Source organism: Thunnus albacares, chromosome 18, assembly GCF_914725855.1.
Source record: "Thunnus albacares chromosome 18, fThuAlb1.1, whole genome shotgun sequence".
Taxonomy (NCBI): domain Eukaryota; kingdom Metazoa; phylum Chordata; class Actinopteri; order Scombriformes; family Scombridae; genus Thunnus; species Thunnus albacares.
In genome coordinates this window covers 4,961,579-4,982,479 of record NC_058123.1, presented here as the reverse complement: position 1 = coordinate 4,982,479, position 20,901 = coordinate 4,961,579, and the positions used below count along the sequence as shown (strand labels likewise).

The window sequence follows — 20,901 nt, the reverse complement described above, 5'->3', positions numbered from 1 at the left end:
TGGACAGTCGACTGTACACACAGAGGCCTCCTCGCCATTTATTAAATCTCCCATTCCTGCCTAGAAGTCCGCCTCGGAGATGTGTCAACTGGATTTTATGTGTTTACGCTCATCACTTTGCTGGGAATTGGGGTTTCAGTGGATGTGTGCTGTCCTGCTTTCACACACAAACACACAAATCTACAGCACACACAGAGACACACATGAACAGGAATGAAAAGAGCAGGGTGTGCTGCTCCTAATTAGAAGTGGTAAATTCCACAAAAGGTCACTTTGGCTGTTTTTCGGTGACAGTTTTTAGAACTCATTAAAGCCCTGAATTAAAGGAATGTGCATGTATTATCCATCCATAGATAGAGTTAAACCGATCATCATTTTCTTCTTCAGAGCCAAACTTCACACTGTTCCTCTCAAAAATAGGTTTCCTTCTTCTTCTGCTTCTGCTTCTGCTTCTTCTTCTTCTTCTTCTTCTTCTTCTTCTGCTTCTGCTTCTTCTTCTGCTTCTGCTTCTGCTTCTGCTTCTTCTTCTTCTTCTGCTTCTGCTTCTTCTTCTTCTGCTTCTGCTTCTGCTTCTGCTTCTTCTGCTTCTGCTTTGGCTTCTTCTTCTTCTTCTTCTTCTGCTTCTGCTTCTTCTGCTTCTGCTTTGGCTTCTTCTTCTTCTTCTGGTTCTGCTTCTGCTTCTGCTTCTGCTTCTTCTGCTTCTGCTTTGGCTTCTTCTTCTTCTTCTTCTTCTGCTTCTGCTTCTGCTTCTTCTTCCGCTTCTGCTTCTGCTTCTTCTTCTTCTTCTGCTTCTGCTTCTTCTTCTGCTCCTTCTTCTGCTTCTGCTTCTTTTTCTTCTGCTTCTTCTTCTTCTGCTTCTGCTTCTTCTTCCTCTTCTTCTGCTTCTGCCTCTGCTTCTTCTTCTGCTTCTTCTTCTTCTGCTTCTGCTTCTGCTTCTGCTTCTGCTTCTGCTTCTTCTTCTGCTTCTGCTTCTGCTTCTGCTTCTGCTTCTTCTTCTGCTTCTTCTTCTTCTGCTTCTTCTGCTTCTGCTTCTTCTTCTGCTTCTGCTTCTGCTTCTGCTTCTTCTTCTGCTTCTGCTTCTTCTGCTTCTGCTTCTTCTTCCTCTTCTTCTGCTTCTGCTTCTTCTTCTGCTTCTGCTTCTTCTGCTTCTTCTTCTTCTGCTGCTTCTTCTTCTGCTTCTTCTGCTTCTGCTTCTTCTGCTTCTGCTTCTTCTTCTTCTTCTTCTTCTTCTTCTTCTTCTGCTGCTGCTTCTTCTTCTGCTTCTGCTTCTTCTGCTTCTGCTTCTTCTGCTTCTGCTTCTTCTGCTTCTTCTTCTTCTGCTTCCGCTTCTTCTTCTTCTTCTTCTTCTTTTCCTGCTTCTTCTTCTTCTTCTTCTTCTTCTTCTTCTTCTTCTTCTTCTGCTTCTTCAGTTGGATGTTGTTCTCTTCTCTGTGCAGACTGAAAATCTCAGTTAAGCAGGTGAACCTACAAGCATGATTTGTGACATCATAATTAGTTTGGAGCCAATCGTGGTCCAGTATGCAGCTTCCACAAGTGTGATGTAGAAACCTCCGGTGCACAAACACTGAGGATGGACTTTACAGTGAAGGAGGAGACATCTTGTGTCCAGCTGTTAAACTTTTAAAACTAAAAATATTTGCATATTAATAGATTCTGGATTTTTTTTGTTGTTGTTGTTGTTAAGGGAGAAGGAGTAGATGTTATTTTAAGAATGTGTTTGTGGAAAAACCTTATTAGACACGGATTATTATTCAAAGCAGAGTATTTATATATATCTTAAGACACGGCTGGAAGGGATTTTTAAAATAATTATTTCATGTTTATGTTAGAATTTCTGATTTTTTTTTATGAACATACAAATATTTATTTTAAGATCTCCTCCAGACATAAAAAATACTTTGAACAATAATTTGTGTTTCCACAAAAAAAAAAGTTCAGTTAACTAGTTAAAAAATTCTTAAAATGACATCTACTCCCTCTCATCCTCATTAAAAATCTATGAATATGTAAATATTTTTCATTCCAAAAGTTGGACTGCTGCACACGAGACGTCTCCTCCTTCACTGTAAAGTCCATTCAGTGTTTGTGCACCGGAGGCTTCAAGTCAGCTTGTGTGAGTTACATACTGGACCAGGATTTGCTCCAAACTGGTTGTGATGTCACAAAACCTCCTCGTAGATACTGAATGCTCCATTTGCAAAGTGACCTCTACTTCCTCCTTGTGATGACGTCATGCCTGCCTATAAATGTCCATCTGTTTCGTAGCTATTTGATGCTAAGTTCATATTTCAAGTTAAGAAAGAGAAAAAGAAGTGAAATCCTGCTACTAGAGTTTGTTTACGTAGCCTCTGGAGCTGGAAGAAGCTTCCTGAGAGCTGACCAATCAGAACAGAGTGGGCTCATCAGGACGGGGATACAGAGATCCCACAATATAGCCGTAGAGAAGACCCGTCATTATAGAGGCTTTGCTTTTTTACACTGAACCAGACAAAACCAGTATAATGCCGTGATTTTAGATAGCGTGCTGGCCGTCGGCGTCTAGTGTGTGTCGTCCAGCTGTGCCAGTCGTCCCTTTTACACAGGTGTTGATCCAGCAATGTGATGCTTAATTGTGGAACAACAATGCCACCTCCTTCCATCTTCGTACCTTTTATACAGAACGGCGAGGCGGAATAACGGCGCAACATTCCCGCCTTTAACAGACTAGTAGTTAAAACATCCTGTTTCAGCCTGTTTCAAGTTGTTTTTCTGTCTTGAAGGACATGATAAAAGCTTTTTCACCTGACTCTGTAGAGTGCATTTTGCAAAAAATAACAACATCTTGGTAGATGGTTCACCTATTTTTTCTTCTTCTTTTTTGATAAAGCAATTTTGTTAAACATTTAGATTTAGTTAGTTAGTTGATTGCAATTCTAAATGTCTGGAGGAAAAAAAATTAGCTCCAACATACTGTTAGATATATCTGCATTTGTACAATTGTGCAGTTTTTAAGAGAACATGATTGAATTGACATTATTATTCATCAGTATCATTATTTTAAAAATGAAGGCTCACTCTTATCTTCTCTCCTCTGAATCTCAGAGAGAAAGTGATTGCACGTGGGATATAAATGAGTAACGAACATGCTAATAACTCCTCTTTTATAATTCATAGCTTCTTCTCTCCTCCTCTCTCACGTTCTTTAAACTTGCAAACATTTAATTACAGTCTCAGACTTTGTTCTTGGCCGTCCGTCATTGTGTGTTTTGAAAGGTCAAATTCATGTTTTATTTTTTGCATTCATGTGTGTGTGTGTGTGTGCTGCTGTTGTTTGTGCTCAGCGGGACTCTAACTTAGTTATTGTCTCTGTGATTACATCAAGGAGATGATTCTTACAGTGAGTCTATACCTCAGGACAGGGTTTATTGATAATTACATCACGCTGTGTGTTCATAGATATGAGCTGTGTTACGGTTTAACAGATTACACTCATTATCAGTGGTGTCATGTTTCCTGTGAAGGAAACGGCGCTGTTCCTGCAGGCTGTCCTGACCCAACAACATGTCGTTTCTGTAACATGCTGGAAAGCCATCGGGTTTAAAGGCGACATATTCAGCTTTTTGTGATTCTCTGTTTTTTTTTTTTACTGTTACAATGTCAGATGTTAAACATGGTCAAAGATACAAAACTTGAGGTGAACGTGTAAACACTCCTTGCAAGTCAAAAGCCAGGGCGCCATCCAGTTCTTCTTGTTACATCCATGGTTTACGTAGCCTCTGGAGACGCTGGAAGCTTCCTGAAGCTGGTCAATCAGAACAGAGTGGGCTCATCAGGAGGCGGGCCTTAAAGAGACAGGAGCTAAAACAGACTGTTTCAGATGGAGGCTGAACTGAGGGGCTGCATAAAGGACCAGAATAAGATAAATAAGGAGTTTTTAACTGTAAATCGTGCAAAGATATTACAGTAGAGCCCCAGAATATAAATATAGAGCTTTAACTCATTGTTAAAAAGGATAAAAACTGATGCAGCAGAATCAGAGATATCATCTTTTTAACACTTTTTTTAATGTATAATTTGTACTAAATATGCACCATCCTCTCTGTGAAATGTCCTAAAAAATTAAACCTGCAGTACAGAACTTATACATATAAATGAACATCCGTCACATTCAAGCCCCTGCCAAATGACTTCACACAATGCTGATTAAACCACTCACCACCAGACAAATCTCTTTTTATTTCACAGTTTACAGAGTTTTAATCTGGTGTTGGGTTCGACATTCCCACGCTGGCCGGATGAATGCATACTGCTTTATGAGCAGAGCATGGGCACTAGAAACTTCCGCCGAGCCGGCTAACTTCCGGTTAGCTTTCTGCTAACTTCAATGGGGATAAAATAATTTAAATGTATGGCTCTTCTAGACTTTCCAAATGTTATTGGACCGAATGGATCAAATTCTGATAGTGAAACTAGTCATTTGGGGGGGATTGTGTGATGCTCAAAACAATTTATCCACCGTTTTACAGCCACAACAGTAGCGACGCAGTAGACTACAGCAGAGCCTGTGATGTAAACACGTGTTGACAGTGTTTTTGTAATGACTCTCACTGCCAGAAGGGGGAGACAACAGTCCCGTACTCCAGCTTTAACTGTTAAATACTTGCAAATTAAACAGAACATTTCCAGGAATTTAGTAAAAAATTAAAGGACCTGTATAAAAAAAAGTGTTACCGCAAAATCATATTATGTAAAACTTTTAAAATATGAGCCACTGGGATTTATTGAAAAATTAAAAGGAAATTTTTAACAGCATATATCTGCTTTCCTGGGAAAAAAAGGGATATCTGAGTATTCATGTATTCGCAATATCTGTGCACCAGTGTGTTTGTATATGTGAACACTCAGAGACTCAACACAGTGATCTGTGATAAAGAGGAAACGTGTCGATACAGACTGATGCTCTTGTCTTCATTTTTCTGCTTAATTTGAAACAGACTGTTCCTCCTCTCAAATATTTCCCATGACTCCTCTGATAGCCAGCTGATCAATACCAATAACCTCAAGATTAGTTAGAAAATGAGTAGGCAGGTTTCTAATTACAAGAGCAGGAATAGAGCGGTGACTCTTTCTCATTTCTCTATCTAATCAGAGAACCAGACAAGAGTGTTTGCAAGAGGAAACTGATGTGTGTGAGAGAGAGAGAGAGAGAGAGAGAGAGTTCATGGCCCCGTTTTCATGCACGTGTGACGACAACAGCGGCACAAACTTAAGCTGAAACACTCACACGGTGATTTGCATGGTACTATGCCTGAAGAAGCCCAGTAATTAGCAGGAAGAGCGGTGCTAGAAATCATTAGACAGTTCAAAGTGCTATAAAAGTGTCTCATGTGCGAACTAAAACAGTAATAATAGAACTTGCAAGAACCTGATGCAGAGCAGGAGTGGTGGTGGCAGAGGGTGACACTCTCACAGCGGGGTCTAATAGGATGTGAAAGATTAGATTTCACTCCTGTAGCCTCCAGTATGTGTATGTGTGTGTGTTTGTGTCTTCCTGTAGGACATTATTTCCATTTGGTGATAGGTGAGGGTGACATTTGCGCCCTTACTTTTACAGCTTTGCTGATTTATTCACTAAAATCTCTCAAAACAAGTCATCTAAAATGATCTAAACCACTTTATTTGGAGGTAAAAGTGACAGTGATCGCAATTAAAATGCTCAGAATAATTCCTCCTATGGGGAAAACGTTTGTTGACTTTAGAGCTGAAATGATTTGATAACAGAAAATTATTGGTTGATTTATGTATTTATTGAATGGGACAGTGTGCAGTTTGAAACATTAAAGATGCACTGCACCAGAGTTATCTTGAAGCTAATTTGCATCTGTAGTCCCAGACAAAAAACATACAACAGCATTGGTAACAATCTTGATAACTGATTCATCATTTAAGTCATTTTTTAACACAAAAATACCAAGAATTCACTGGTAGCAGCTTCTAAAATGTGAATATTTGCTAGTTTTCCCAGTTTTCCATGACAGTAAACTCAACAAATTTGGTTTTTTGACTGTTAGTCAAATACATTTTTCTGACATTTCATTCATTGAACAATCCATCAATTATTAAAGAAATAGTTGGTTGCAGCCTTGCAGTAGTCCCATAATGGAATAATACATTATCTAACCTCAGTTGTCTGTGTGCAGTTTAATAAAACACAACTTAACAGCAAATGAGCTCAACATGCCACAAGATGGACAACTGTGTTGAATTAGTACTTCAGTGGTGCAAATTTCTAACAAATTTGTGATTAATCAGATTATGTAGAGCCAAATGATATGGACTTAACCTGAGGCTTTGGGCACCCCTGAGCTGTTGACCACTTTGCCCAGTTGGTAATCCAGTCTCGCCTTGTTGCACAAGAAAAAAGTATGTGCACACACAACTATTACAACATTATGTTAAATCATAGTTCTGGCTGATTGTGTTTCTTGCTTCGTCTGACTTCTTTTTTAGCCAATCTGCTGCATTTGCCAAGATCTCAATTCAACAATTACCTCAGTTAATAAAATGTTATTATTACAGAAAAGAACGATGGTCAAAACTAGAAGAAATAAGACCCGAGTTGTAAACTACAATTATAGCTGAATCAATATTTACAACGTACAGATGACAGTTTTAATATTCTTCTAAAAGGCAGATGAAGCAGTAAAGGACTTTTTAGTAAAGATGCAAATACGAAGATATGTATCATTAAAGGGGACCTTAAATTAATATCTGCCAATATATCATTATTGGACAATTTTTTAAAATATACAGTATATTTATATCCTTTTTAGCCTCAAAAATCCTGCAGCGGTCGGACTGTAAAGTGGATTTCTATGTGCTTTCTTTGCTGGTTCTTGACACTAACCAGTGTATTTTTATTGTATGTGTGATTTCAGGATGCGTCCAGTGCTCTCAGCAGTCTCGGTCATGTGTACACAGCTATCGGCGACTACCCCAACGCGCTGGCGAGCCACAAACAGTGTGTGCTGTTGGCACGCCAAACCCAGTGCCAGCTCTCTGAGGCTCGACAGCTGGGCAACATGGGCGCCGTGTACACAGCGCTGGGAGATTTCACCAATGCTGTTCAGTGCCATGAGCAGCACCTGGACATCGCAAAGGTACAGAACTACACCTCATGATCCATAATCCTGATGGGAGCAAACTTTCTTAGATTGACCACAATGCATGTTTTAGTTTATTCAAGTCTGGTGTTATTCTGTATTTTCTTGATGGAAACACCAAACACCGCTGCACTGGGTGACCTTTCATCACCATGAACCCACACACACTGTAGTTTATTTTGACTCAATCCCACACACACACTGTCCTAGTGCCAGGAATACTCACTAGAACACCAAATGTGGATTCATCCACCGCTGGAAATAGTCCCCAACATATTTACTATTTCTTGCCGTTTCAGGAATGTTTGCTAAAAACTACAGTGCCCAGATGTTTTAGTAATTTTCTGAGCCTTTTTAAAAAATGAAACTATATATTTGTGAGCTGTTTTTACAAGATTTATGTCAACAGGCTTGAGGCTGAGAGCCACAGACAGGGTCGGGAAGTCAGTATTTAGAGACGACTGACAGATTGTTGGTTTTGGTCTTTTCATGGGATTTGTGGACAGTGACTGTATCACCAGTCTTATCCTTTAACTTCATTTCACTTCACTGCACTTGAATTTATCATTTTATATAAAGACATGCATGCAATTCTTCATTTGAGGGTAACACATTATAAAAGAGTTAATAGGTTTGCATAACAGCTATCATATCATGGTAACAATCCTGAACAACCACAATATGCCTTTCTTTGTACAATGTCTTTTTAAAACTAGAAATGCATGTTTTCTTGTCTTTATGTTGTTTGGATTTATTAATTTTTTGGCTGCCATGTGAAAAAATAATATTTTGGGGGTTTCAGTGCAGCAAGCAGATATCCGGATAACAGATAACAGATAACAGATAACAGATAACAGATAACAGATATCAGATATCAGATATCCGGGCCAAGACTCCCTCTTCCGTGCACCGCTCCTTGTTTACAGTCCGATTAGCAACTTGAGACAGTCCAGATGACATTTCGGCTAATCTCTACAAACAGACATGCAAATTAATGCAGATAATTCTTTTAAAAAAGCTAATAAAAAGCTAAATTGGCATCAGATGATAGCCGATGGGTTCCAAAATTGCATTTTGGCCAAGATGTTCCACCTCTTTTGCTCTCCACATGGACTGTTTACCTGCATGCAACAAAAGCCTACTTAAACGTGATTGGTCAATACTACTCCAGAATGTTTCTGGTACCAAAATCTTGTCCCGTTGCCTACAGATTCTGCTTTCATATGCAGATATCTGTTTATAGAGATGATGTATTCACAGGGAAGATCTTGTAGAACATGTAGACCATTAAAACATTACCCAGGTAGAAACACTTATTTACGCTGGCCCTGAGGTGCAAAACACAACAACTAAACAGAAAACACAATAAAAATGTGTCAGAAATGTTGTTATGTTTTGCACCTAAGGGCCACCGTACTTATTAAATAGAAAGCCATTAGCGTCATCCAGTAATTTAATTTAGAATAATTACGGAGATAGCTGTCATTTGTATTTCAAGAATATGATGAATTCAAACATACTCTTTTCCCTCACATGGATTTTGCAGCAGCAGTCTGGAGTTCTGCTAATGTTGCTGTGTGTATTTTAGCACATTTGCTTAATGCAGTCTTGTAGAAAATGTTATTACGTATTTCCCGAAGAACATCATGTGTTTTTAGGACACTGTCTGGTTGTTAAGCCTGTAAATATTTAAAGTATCACAGTACAGTTCTTCATCCAAATGTTACATGAACAAACAAAGACAATAATCTGCACACATTTCACTGTTTATATTTGTTTTTTGGATGAAGTGCAAAAATTGCAAGCCAGCAACGCCGCAGCCAACATCATCTCAGTGTTTGTAGCTTTTCTCTCTTAACACACAAATTGACCATCTGTTGACAACTAGATGAGTACCAGAATAAAAACTCCCTCAAGTAAAATCTTTTGACTACTGAAAGTTTATGAAGTTACTTTGTTTTGACAGTTTAGGCCCCTGCAGCTGGAAACGTTTCAGCTTGTAACATAAGACTATTTTTCTATTTGTTAAGAGTTGTGTGGACTCCATCCTGCTATTCTAAACAGAAATCCTGTTTTTCTTTTTGGTTTTTACTTAGTTGGTGGGAATACAGATCTTTTTTTTTCAAACTGTTATTTAATCGTCTGAGATTAATTTCAAGCTACATTTCTTCATAAATTACTTATACTTATAATATTTATATTGCATTTTTATATTACCTTGCCATGTGTAGACTTTTATATACATATAACCATTCATATACACTTTACTTCCATGCATTTACATATTTATACAATCTAGTATTTTGTACATAATGTTTGTAACTGTGCAATTTTTGCCATATTTTGCACTTTATTTTGCAAGTTACAATAATTTTTTTCTAAATCTGAATATTTTTCTGCCTACTGTTACAAAGAAAAAACTATGAGAAGAATACCATTAATAAATCTAATCTCAGAGGACCTGGGACACTCAGCTAGTAACAGAAAATGTAAATTTTCTTGTGATATTACTGGAAATTCTACTACATTTAGTAATGATGTAGTGATATGTCTTTTTTGCAGACTTTGGAGAACCGCCGTGAGGAGGCGCGGGCGTACAGCAACCTGGGCAGTGCCTACCACTCTCAGCGGGACTTTGACAAGGCCATATCCTACCATACACGGGTACTGGAGCTGGCACAAGAGCTGGCAGACAGACCGATCGAGATGAGAGCATATGCTGGTCTGGGGCACGCTGCCCGATGCATGCAGGTTGGTAGGAAACCATTTGAAGACATGGTTAGCTGTAGAACTAAATAACACAGGGATATTGTTATGTTCTGCATGCTTTGTGTGCTGCTAACAGTGTGAAAGCTAAATGTGAGTCACGATGTAATTATCTCTGTGATTATCAGGACCTGGAGAGGGCGTGGCAGTACCACCAACACCAGCTAGAAATTGCTCAGGAGCTGCAGGACAGAGCAGCACAGGGCCGAGCCTCCTCCAACCTGGGTAGGTTTAACTCATGAATGGGTTAGTTGGATGGAAGTAATGTGAGTGTCTGTGTGTTTCCTCTTTGGTGACTAAATCCAGGCTTTTTTGTGGTGATGATTGAAGATTAAATGATAAACAAGCATAACATACTTTATACCATGGCCACTGAAATTTCTGCATTCTCTTTGGCTGGATTAACTCTTAGTAACTGGACATCTATGACACAGTTTTAAATTAATGCACCATTATTAAACTGTAAGTAAGGACAGCAACAGTGTGGCTTAGCTGAACAGTTTGGAGCAAAGGTTATGTGTACAACTACCAACAAAAACACCAAAAAGAAACTGAGAGGTCATTTCAAACACGTTTGGTATTTTTGTGAACCTGGAAGTCCAAATCAACAGTTTCATTCTGGTGTTTTTTAGCCCCTACGTCATCCATTATGATCACAGAACTTGAAATTGTTGGGGGTCCCCTATATAACTATAGTAAATAATATACAGTCAATCAATCAATCAGACTTCATTTGTATGGCACTTGTCATACAAATACAATGTAACACAAAGTGCTTTACACAATAAAGCACCCCCCCCCCCCCCCCTCACCCACTACCCATGCATAAACAATAAATGACTATGTTATAAATAAAGGACTCAATAAAAACAGGAACTGAGGATCTGAACAGGAACAAGAAATATGCATAAGGTGGTGGAAGCAACTTTGGCTGTATTTGATTGGACTTACTAATATTTGATTTACTACACTAGTATTAGTTCTATTATAATACTATTTTTTCATTACATTATTTGTTTCTGTATTCCTAGTACAGTAGCTTTTCTGTTCATGTTCATGGTTTTGGTGGTGGTGGTGGGTGGAGATGCAGGTGTGGTGTTGGCAGAGTAAACCCACCTGACGAGCCCCGCTAGTCAGCATCGGTTGGGGCTGAAAACTACAAGTTTGAAAATGAAAAAAATCTGGAGGTGTAGAGTTAGAAAGAAGTGAGGTTACAAGACCTCTGTAGCTCCACATCTGTGCTGGAGGCTGGCAGCTCAAGGCTACATTAGCTGCTACTAGCATAACACACCTGAATCTCAGACCGAACTGTCAGCGGTTGAGTTGCATTGTGAGTAATGTAGTCGCCAGGTTTTCAGCTTTCAGAATGGAACGGAGCTATTGTTAATGTTATTAATAACACTGGTGCTTTTCCTGCTACAAGAAGTCAAAACGTCAGCTGTGAAAAAGATTTTTACACAGAGTGAGGCTATTGGTTAAACTGTCATCTTGAAGATCTGTCTGTGTAACAGAGAGAAGAAGTAGTTACACGTATGACAGACCAGTTTAAACCAGTGTTGCATTTAGTGGTTTGCCAAAAACCCCAAAATGCTGAAGAAAAATAAGGAGAAAACTAAGAAGAAGAAAACAAAGAACATTGCAGCAAAGTATAATCAAGTTGCACCGTCACCCTGGAGGATATACACTGTAGATGACAAGCAAGAGGAGGGTGGTCTATGTGTTGTAAAGCAAAAAAACACCGTAGCAAACAAAGTAGAAGGTTTGTGCATCTGCTGAATAAAAGAGGAAAGGATTTGAGAGTCTACAGCACGCTTGCTTTAAAGTAATGGTTCATATTCAGTTCAATCCATGATCTGAACCGACAATATATTGTTTTGTTTGAAAGGTTCAATAAAAATACAGCAAGATGACTGAAATAACCACAAACAGTCACTATAATAAACACACAGCGGCTTAATGGGTGACCACAAACTACCTATTGGTTTTCAGAGTTTATTAAAGGAAAAGGCTGGCAACAAATCTCATGTTCGGAGCCAAACCAACAATGAACTGATTACTTACAAGTATTAGTATCTAAAGCCTGATATATCTTATTCCTCTGTGCTGTAGACCGCTGTTGTTGTCCAAAAACTATTAAAAACACATCAATGAGCCACACCGCTGCACCGGGTGAAATGTTCCTTCACCAAGAAGAGTTTGGACTCCAAAGACTAATAACAGCGATCACATTTTCAGTCTCCGGAGAGTAGTTCTGTGTAAGACAGACGCCAATGAGCATGCAGTTTCGCATTGTAAACAGTTTATATTTTTCCAAGTCTTTCGGCTTTTCAACTTGTATGAAGTTAGCAAATGAAGTGCTCTGTATCTGGTTGTGGAAAGGTCCAGACCACATGATTATATACGCAACAGAAATTCTACTTTTTCCCTTCGTAACCTCAAAGTTACATCACTGCTTACGACCAAGACCAAGGTTATGTTTTTGTGAGCTGTTGCCCTCTTCTGAATACTCTTACTCATACACGGTCATCACATCCCACCATCTCTTATTGCAAATCAGACGTATATTCATACTCATCTTATCAATCAGACTCTGACTCAGACATTGTACATTTCTCAAAGGACTACTCTCTGGAGAATGAAAACATGATCGCTGTTATTAGTCTTTGTAGCCGTTTCTGAACAAACTAACTTGATCAAACTCTTCATAATGAAGGAACATGTCATCCAGTGCAGCAGTGTGACTCTTTAATGTGTTTTTAATAGTTTTTGGGCAACAACGGAGGTCTACAGCACAGAGGAATAAGATATATCAGGCTTTGAATACACACACAACACTTGTTAGTAGATCAGTTTATTGTTGGTTTGGCTCTAAACATGAGATTTGTTGACAAAAGAAAAATACTGAAAAGCGCCAGCAATGTCCTTTAAAATCAATCCTGACAAAGAAAGCAATATAATCACACACACTTCAGAAACCAAACCCACATCTTACATCAAACTTAAAGTAAACACTGAGAACGTGGAGAGTGATGCAATTCCAGTGAAAGGTGAACACTATCACAGTTTTCATACCAAGCTATTAACTGACGGGAAGCAGAAGTCTCTGTTCTGACCGATGAAAACCTCCAATTTGATTTGTTGTTCAGAGAGTGTAGAGTTCAGCAGCCTTTAGCATTATGTGAGCTGCTCCATTGTTAATCATTGACCTGCTCTGTCGCCGCTGTCGCCACCGTGACTGAGTCGACTGACTGGGCTCTTGACCTGAGTCTGACCAACTCCGTCTGCATTGATCTGCAGCGTTGAATACACAGACAATGGACTCTTCTCTGAGACTGTCCTCCCAAGAAAAACGCCACAATAGGTCATAATGTCAGACGCCCAAAAACAATATATAATTACGTTTGAGTAACAGATGCCATCTAGCGACCGTAGTAATTATGACGCGGAGCAGTGGTGCAGTTCAGATGACGTATATATATATATGTGGACAGATTTCCTCATTCATAGGAACAGTGGACTTTGCTGCAGGAGACTGCTGTTCGTTTCCTGTTTCCAACTGCAAGTCGGGACAGTTTTTTAAAAACCACAGCTCAGATCGTCCCCTAATCTTAAGTGGATATGAGGCAGTCAATGAAGTTAACATTACTAAAAGGATTTCCACCCTAATCAACTATTATATAACAAACATGATAAACATAAACATATAAAAGATAAGAGAAACCCTGTTATACCTGTCACAGAGTTGGTTGAACTGGCCGAGTTCTACAGATATTACGGTAGAGGCAGTAGATGCGTCTTAATTCCCTTAAATTGCATCCACGTTTCCCTCATTTGCATCCTTTCCTTGCATCTTAGTCCCTCCCACCAATAAAGGTGCATAGTTATCACTGACAGAGCAGCAGTTTTCTCTCTGCAGTCTGTTACCTGTTCAACAAACATCTGCACATGAATAAAAACCTGCATTCTGTATTTATACTGCGTCCTGCTCAGAGGCACAGGAACCATTTCTACCGGCAGAGTGCGTTTATATTATTTATTAATCATATGCATCTGTATTTATTGATATTCTGATTGTGAATTCATTATTTAATAACCCAGGATGATTACGGTGTCTTTTGAACTCTGGGAAATTACTTGTTAGGCTAAATGTTTCATGGAAAATTTAAATTATGCAACTCATATCAAACCTGACGCTCAGGAAATGATCAACTGAATGGAAATGATGATAAATGATGTAAAATATAAATGTGTTTAAAAAGTGTTTCTTGCTGACAGACACACTCTCCCTGACTTTAATCTTATCCATAATGCAGATTATGAAAAGAAAAATCTTTCCAATAAATGAAGAAAGTTGTTTATGGTTCTTTTGTTGATCAGACCTACAATGGTGGATCAGAAAACAAATAAAATATAAAACTTGGGTGTGATACACTTGAGTTGATTCTGTAATCTGTTTCCACTCAGTGTGTTGTGATGTATCAGATCAGTCTGATCAGCTGCAGCGTCCAATCAATAACTAATACCCAATGAGTGGGCGTGTCGGACGGTAAAAGACTTCCGTGAAGGCTGCTCTCGTGTTTCCTCAAGGCTCCTCAGAGCAGAAATAAGAGCTTCGGGAGAGCTTTCAAAATGATGGACAAGAACGACTTCCGATTCAAGTGAGGATCAAGGAGCAGTGTTTCCCGTATAATAGTACAGGCCAAAAAATAATTTTTAAATGTCAAAAATAACACCAAATATCCATTCATTGGCAAATCAATAGGGCTTGGGAGCCGCTGAGCAGCGCTGTCTCAAAACGTGAGTTAAGGTCTGTGTTGTTGCCTGGGAAACTGCGGGTAGTGTAACTCCATTTAAGGAATAGGGCAGAGCGTAAGTGAGTGAGTGGTTAAGCAAGAGAGCGAGCAGCAGAAAAATAACGGTGAATGCGAGCAGAGCAGAGGAAAAGGTTAGCAGTAAGTTGACATCACTAAACATTATTTTCAAGTAGACCCTCTATGCACAAACATTGCCTTAAGTTTAAATATTTATTCTTTATTCAGATTGAGTCTCTGCACGTTATCAGAGATCAGCTGTGCTTCTCTGGCCTCAGTTCTGAAGTCCAACCCCTCCCATCTGAGAGAGCTGGAGCTCAGCTTCAACAAGCTGCAGGATTCAAGAGTGAAGTAGTCTGGTGGTAAATGTACAGTACTACAGTGCTAATTCACCCCCCCCCCCCCCCCCCCCAAGCCAAACCACTAAACCTAGGGGGAAGGAGTGAGGAAAGATCAAATAAGGGAATTGAGAGGCACCTAAAGAAAGATAGAGACAGTGAACAGTGGAGACTGACAGAAAGCCACAGGACAGAAAGGAGGCCACTACTGTATTGCTCCTAGATGTAGGCCTACAAATGAGTTTTATAAAGCCAAGGACAAAACTGTCCATTTTCATAAACTGCTGCTGAAAGGGAGAACAGTACTGAAGAGAAAGAGCTTTCTGATGGGCACTGACCCCAGGGTTTGTAGTGAAGGAAGATTACTCAGAGGGAAAGACCTTTGAGTCGGCAAAGCTAGTGGTTCGCCAAACCAACAAACTAAAGGCTGGAGTTGCCGAACATTCACATTTCATGCCCCCTTTAACCCCGTGGTTATTATTGTAGCCATAACTAACTTTTAGGAAGTAGTAACCCACACCACGGTCCTCTAACCTTAACAAAGTGATGATTTTAACCCAAACCATGATCTTTCCCTAAACCTGACCAAGTGGTTTTTGTGCCTAAACCTAACCAGATTTTAACCACATGCGCGTTGTCACATCATAAAACATAATCTTTTAACAGTGATGTGTAACGGTTTTGGTTTTGGTTCTGCAAGATTAGAAAACACTCCTATATGTTATTTCATTTGGAGGATTTGTTGGAACTAACGGATGCAGAAGTCTCCATCCCAACTGATGCTTTGTTGTTGTTGCAGCAGCAGCCTTTAGTATCACGTGAGCTGTTCCCTTGTTAACCATTGACCCGCTCTGTCGCTGCTGTCGCCACCATGACTCAATAGACTGACTGGGCCTCTTGTCCTGAGCCTGACCAACTCCGTCTGCATTGATCTGCAGTATTAAGTAAAATTAACTCCTATTTGAGATGTGTTCAAGTTAAAAATAGCCTAGTTGCCTTGTAAAACATGTTGATGACACACCTTAGACTTCAACCTCAACCAAAAACTTGAGGATCAGAGCGGCAGATCATGTGATTGTCCTGCTCTCCCATCACCTTATCTGCCTTTTCGAGGGCCTATCACATGACTGCAGGAGTGCCTCTCTGGCCAATCAACGCTCATGTTTTATTAAGCAGGTTTTGGTTTCTGCGGCCACAGTGATATACGAGATACGCCGAACCCGACACCAGAGCTGAGTGGACAACTCACCGCTTCTTTGTGTGTGTGTTTGTGTGTGTGTGTACTGCATTACAACAGGTAATATGAGCATTGCTGAACACATCCAGTATTCAGCATCCAATCAAATTTTAAAATAAACGAATGTACAGCTTTGTTTTTTTTGTGCAGCCTTCTCAGTATTTCAGTCACTAAAAAGTTCTTATTTTCAGCAGGAAGCAGCCAGAAGTTGCTCTGATATGTGATTAACAGGTTATTGCTGAAGTTGTTGACGTTCCTGATAGACGAGCTACAGTCTGCGGTTCAGATCAATGATTTATGGATGATTACTTTTCTCTCAATGCTGACTTGACAACCTTTCATTCTCCTCTCCTCTATCCTCTTGTTTCCTCCTCCTCTCTGCTGCGCTTCCTTTCACTTGTTCACTCTTCTCCTCTCCTCTTCTCTTCTCCTCTCCTCTTCTCTCTTCTCTTCTCTCCTCTCCTCTCTACTTTCCTCTTTTTTCCTCTTCTCCTCCTCTCTTGTTTCTTCTCCTCCTCTCTTTTCTCTTCTCCTTTCCTCCCTTATTTCTTCCTTTCATTTCTCCTCTCCTCTCCTCTCCTCCCTTATTTCCTCCTCTCATGTTGCCTCCTCTCCTCTCCTCTTCACTTGTCTTTTCTTCTCTTCTCTCCTCTCCTCTACTTTCCTCTTTTTTCCTCTTCTCCTCCTCTCTTGTTTCCTCTCCTCCTCTCTTTTCTCTTCTCCTTTCCTCCCTTATTTCTTCCTTTCTTTTCTCCTCTACTTTCCTCTCCTCTTCTCTTCTCTTCTCTTCTTCCTCTCCTCTCTTCTCCTCTCCTCTCCTTTACTTTCCTCTCCTCTTCTCTTCTCTTCTTCCTCTTCTCTCCTCTCCTCTTCTCTCCTCTTCTCTTCTCTTCTTCCTCTCCTCTCCTCTCCTCTCCTCTCCTCTCCTCTCCTCTCCTTTCCTCTCCACCTCTCCTCTCCTTTCCTCTCCACCTCTCCTCTCCTCTCCTCTCCTCCCCTCCTCTCCTCTCCTCTCCTCTCCTCTCCTCTCCTCTCCTCTCTTCTCCTCTCCTCTCCTCTCCTCTCCTCTCCTCTCCTCTCCTCTCCTCTCTTCTCCTCCCCTCCTCTCCTCTCCTCTCCCCTCCTCTCCTCTCTTCTCCTCTCCTCTCCTCTCCTCTCTTCTCCCCTCCTCTCCTCTCCTCTCCTCTCTTCTCCTCTCCTCTCCTCTCCTCTCCTCTCTTCTCCCCTCCTCTCCTCTCCTCTCCTCTCCTCTCTTCTCCTCTCCTCTCCTCTCCTCTCCTCTCATCTCCTCTCCTCTCCTCTCCTGTATAAAACCAGAAACAGACTACAACAAACTTCAAAAAGTATTTGCAAATTTTGCAAAGCAGCACTGTCTAAGTCCAAAAATATCTCAAACAGGGCGTTGGCTGTCGCCCAGTGGAACTTCTTACTGATCTGTGATGGTATCATTTAAAGCTTAGTACTTCTTCTTGTAATAAATTCCAGTAAGACTCAATGACACTAGGTATTTTCTATTAGCTTGAATTTAGCTACTTTTGACTTAGCGGGACTTATTTTTTCCATAATCCTTTTGAAATCAGGTTCCAATTCAGTTGTGGCTTCTCAAAGCAACTCCTTTTATATTCAGTAAGAGCAGATCAATGCTCAGATCTCATGTGATTCAGAGGAGAAAAATAAATGATTCAAAATGTAAGTTAACCAAAATACTGAGAGCAGTTTCACTGTAGTCTGTTTAACACTGAAATATTCTCCGTTGGCACAGTTTTTCCAAAACTCTGAGATTCTTTCCTTCAGAGAGATTTTAGTCGGTCAATTCAATGACATGCTGAGATGCTTCTTCATCTCTCACTAATGGGACTTTCAAACTTTCAATTCATTCTCTGGAGAAATCATAGAAATAACATCACTTTTTGACAAACTCTCCTTCACTGTACAAGTTCTAGGAAAATGCTTTGCTTCGTGCTAGCTGATATGATATGAAGTGTTACCATTTTCTGAATGCTTGGTAGATCTGCAGGAGATTGGCTTTCATACTGAAGCAATGACTGGATGTATATGATATAAATAAAAAGAATATTGTAAATTAAAGCAGCATTAATAGTTTTTGTCAGATTTTCTTAGGTAACTTGGGAGCAACGGAAAAAATACAACATATATACATACATATTATACATAAATATGACATATTATCACCTGATTATGGCAAACAGTGGTCTTTTTAGACATCCAGCAGATGCTAATGTTGCTCTGTACATAATCATTCATTTGGAGTTTTGTTTGTGGCCACGTGATGCAATGTAAGTCCAATATTCAGTCTCCTTTCAGCTCTGTTTTGGTCTCCACCAAACTGAGTTTGTTTAGCTGCTAGATGCTCCACTTTGTTCACTAGCTGGCTGCTTCTCTGTCTTCTGGTTGATGCTGGGCAAGTGTCTGTACCATGAAGTGGGATTAGTGGGTTAGCCAGCTGTCTCTGGGCTTATTTTTCTCACATTACTTTCAACTTTTTTTATGTGCGTCACATATTCAGAATAGTTTGTTCATCATCTGAAAAAAAGCAAAAAGCAAAATCTAAAGACATATATAATAATTCCCACACTTATTTTAAACCTCAGCATTACTATGACTTTTTGCTGTCGTGTATAATGGGTTTATCTGTGCTTTTTCTCTGAAAACAGCAGCCTGTTGTTGCTGACACTGATGAAAGCAGTGACAGTGAGCTCAAACAGCAAAGTAGCAGAATGTAAAACCAAAAAAATGAGCTGAAAGATGATAAAATGTCTCCGTACAACTGAGGGCAACTGCAGAACCAAGTGATAATTCTTTGTGGGTTACATATAGTCATTGGATCCAATGTTGATTAGTGCAGCTTTAAATTTAAAAAATTGACTAGAAGTAGGGCTGCAGCTAGTGATTACTTTCATAATCGATTAATCTGCCAGTTATTTTCTCGATTAATCATTTTGTACAAAATTGTCAGAAAAGTCAGATGAAAATTGCTCATTATAATGTCTTGTTTTGTCCAACCAACAGTCCAAAACCCAAAATATTCAGTTTACTGTCATGAAAATCCTCAAATCATCAACCAGGAAATGTTCAATATTTTTATTATTATTATGTTTTCAAGTTGTCCATTTGTCCGTCCCATTCTTGTGAACACAATATCTCAGGAACGCCATGAGGGAATTTCTTCAAATTTGGCACAAACATCCACATGGACTCAAGGATGAACTGATTAGATTTTGGTGTTCAAAGGTCAAAGGTCAAGGTCACTGTGACTTCATAAAACATGTTTTTGGCCAAAGCTATCTTCAGAATCAGCTTGTGGACACATACAAAGAAAATACACTTTATACCCTTTATTAATTTCTTTCCAAGTCTTCACTACAAATATTGTGAGTCTGGACAGACATGGATGGAAACTGCAACTTGGCTGGTTGACGGAGACATACAACAGCGAGGCAGTATTTCTCGTTGCTTTAAAAAATGACTAAAACCATTATTTGATCATAAAAATGGTTGCCAATTAACTTTATGTCCAACTAATCTATTAATCGTTGCATCTCTAACTAGAAGAGACACACATATGGAGATGCATGTGTTCTTGACCGCACCCAGTTCAGTTCATTGATGACAGAGCCTTTTCCATGCCTTTGTGAAGAAAGAAGACTGGAGATCACAACTCTTCTCCTCTAATCTCTCCGTGCTGTCTCAGCCGAATACCCCGTCATCAGATCTCAGCTAATTTTCCACACCTCTAATCCTCACAGCTCTGCTCTCTCTTCACGCTGTGTCCCCTCCACGATGGGGAATCCCAAAGTCCTGCAGAGCATATCTCCACATAGCTGGCACCCTCACACCTTGGAGAGGTGTCATTTTGCCTTGAGGAAGATTCAAGGCATGTGTGTTTTTGTGTGTCCGTGTGCTCTAAACTCACCGCCTGTGTTAGCTGTGTTTAGGAGGACGAGTGTAACTGTAACCAGCTATGACAGCCAACTCTGCAGGCTGCTCTGTAATCCTCTTAAGGAAAGGGAGACCCCGCAGAACGAGGTCTTCCTTTTTCCTTATCAGCAACCTCCTACTCTTCCTCAAATTGTTAGAAACAGGGCTTATGAGAGTCTAAAAACATAGTGTTGGGTGCATTTTGTGTAGGATTTCTCCAAACATACAGCTCCAGGTCTTATGATTCTACATCTTTGCTATCAACAACCACTGTCTGACTCCAGAGGCAAGATTTATAAGACATATATGCATAAAAAACCATGCATATGTCATGACTCACACATAAATTGATATCTATAAAGCCAGAACATGGTGTGAGAATGTGTGCACACCATTTTCTAGAGTGCATTTACTCAAGTACTGCACTTAAATACTATTTTGAGGTACTTTTACTTTATTTTATTTCCATTTGATGCTATTCTATACTTCCACTCCACTACATTTCAGAGGGAAATATTGTACTTTCTACTCCACTACATTTATTTGACAGCTTTAGTTACTTGTTACTTGTTACTTTGATACTTTTTGGCTTTTGACGTCTTAGTCTGGGTCACATTTCAGATGTCTTTAAGCTCCACCAAATAGCAATTTTTCCCTCTAAACTTCTC

At 39.7% G+C, this 20,901-nt stretch overlaps 1 protein-coding gene across 2 annotated transcripts in view; it reads left to right on the top strand.

Moving 5' to 3' along the window:
• ttc28 (tetratricopeptide repeat domain 28) overlaps positions 1-20,901 on the top strand; it is a 163,298-nt gene that overhangs the window by 105,189 nt on the left and 37,208 nt on the right. For both annotated transcript variants that reach the window (XM_044333458.1, XM_044333459.1), the window contains 3 exons: positions 6,918-7,139; positions 9,705-9,893; positions 10,037-10,133. In XM_044333458.1, the coding sequence (XP_044189393.1) occupies positions 6,918-7,139; positions 9,705-9,893; positions 10,037-10,133 (508 nt within the window). The remainder of the gene's footprint in view (positions 1-6,917; positions 7,140-9,704; positions 9,894-10,036; positions 10,134-20,901) is intronic.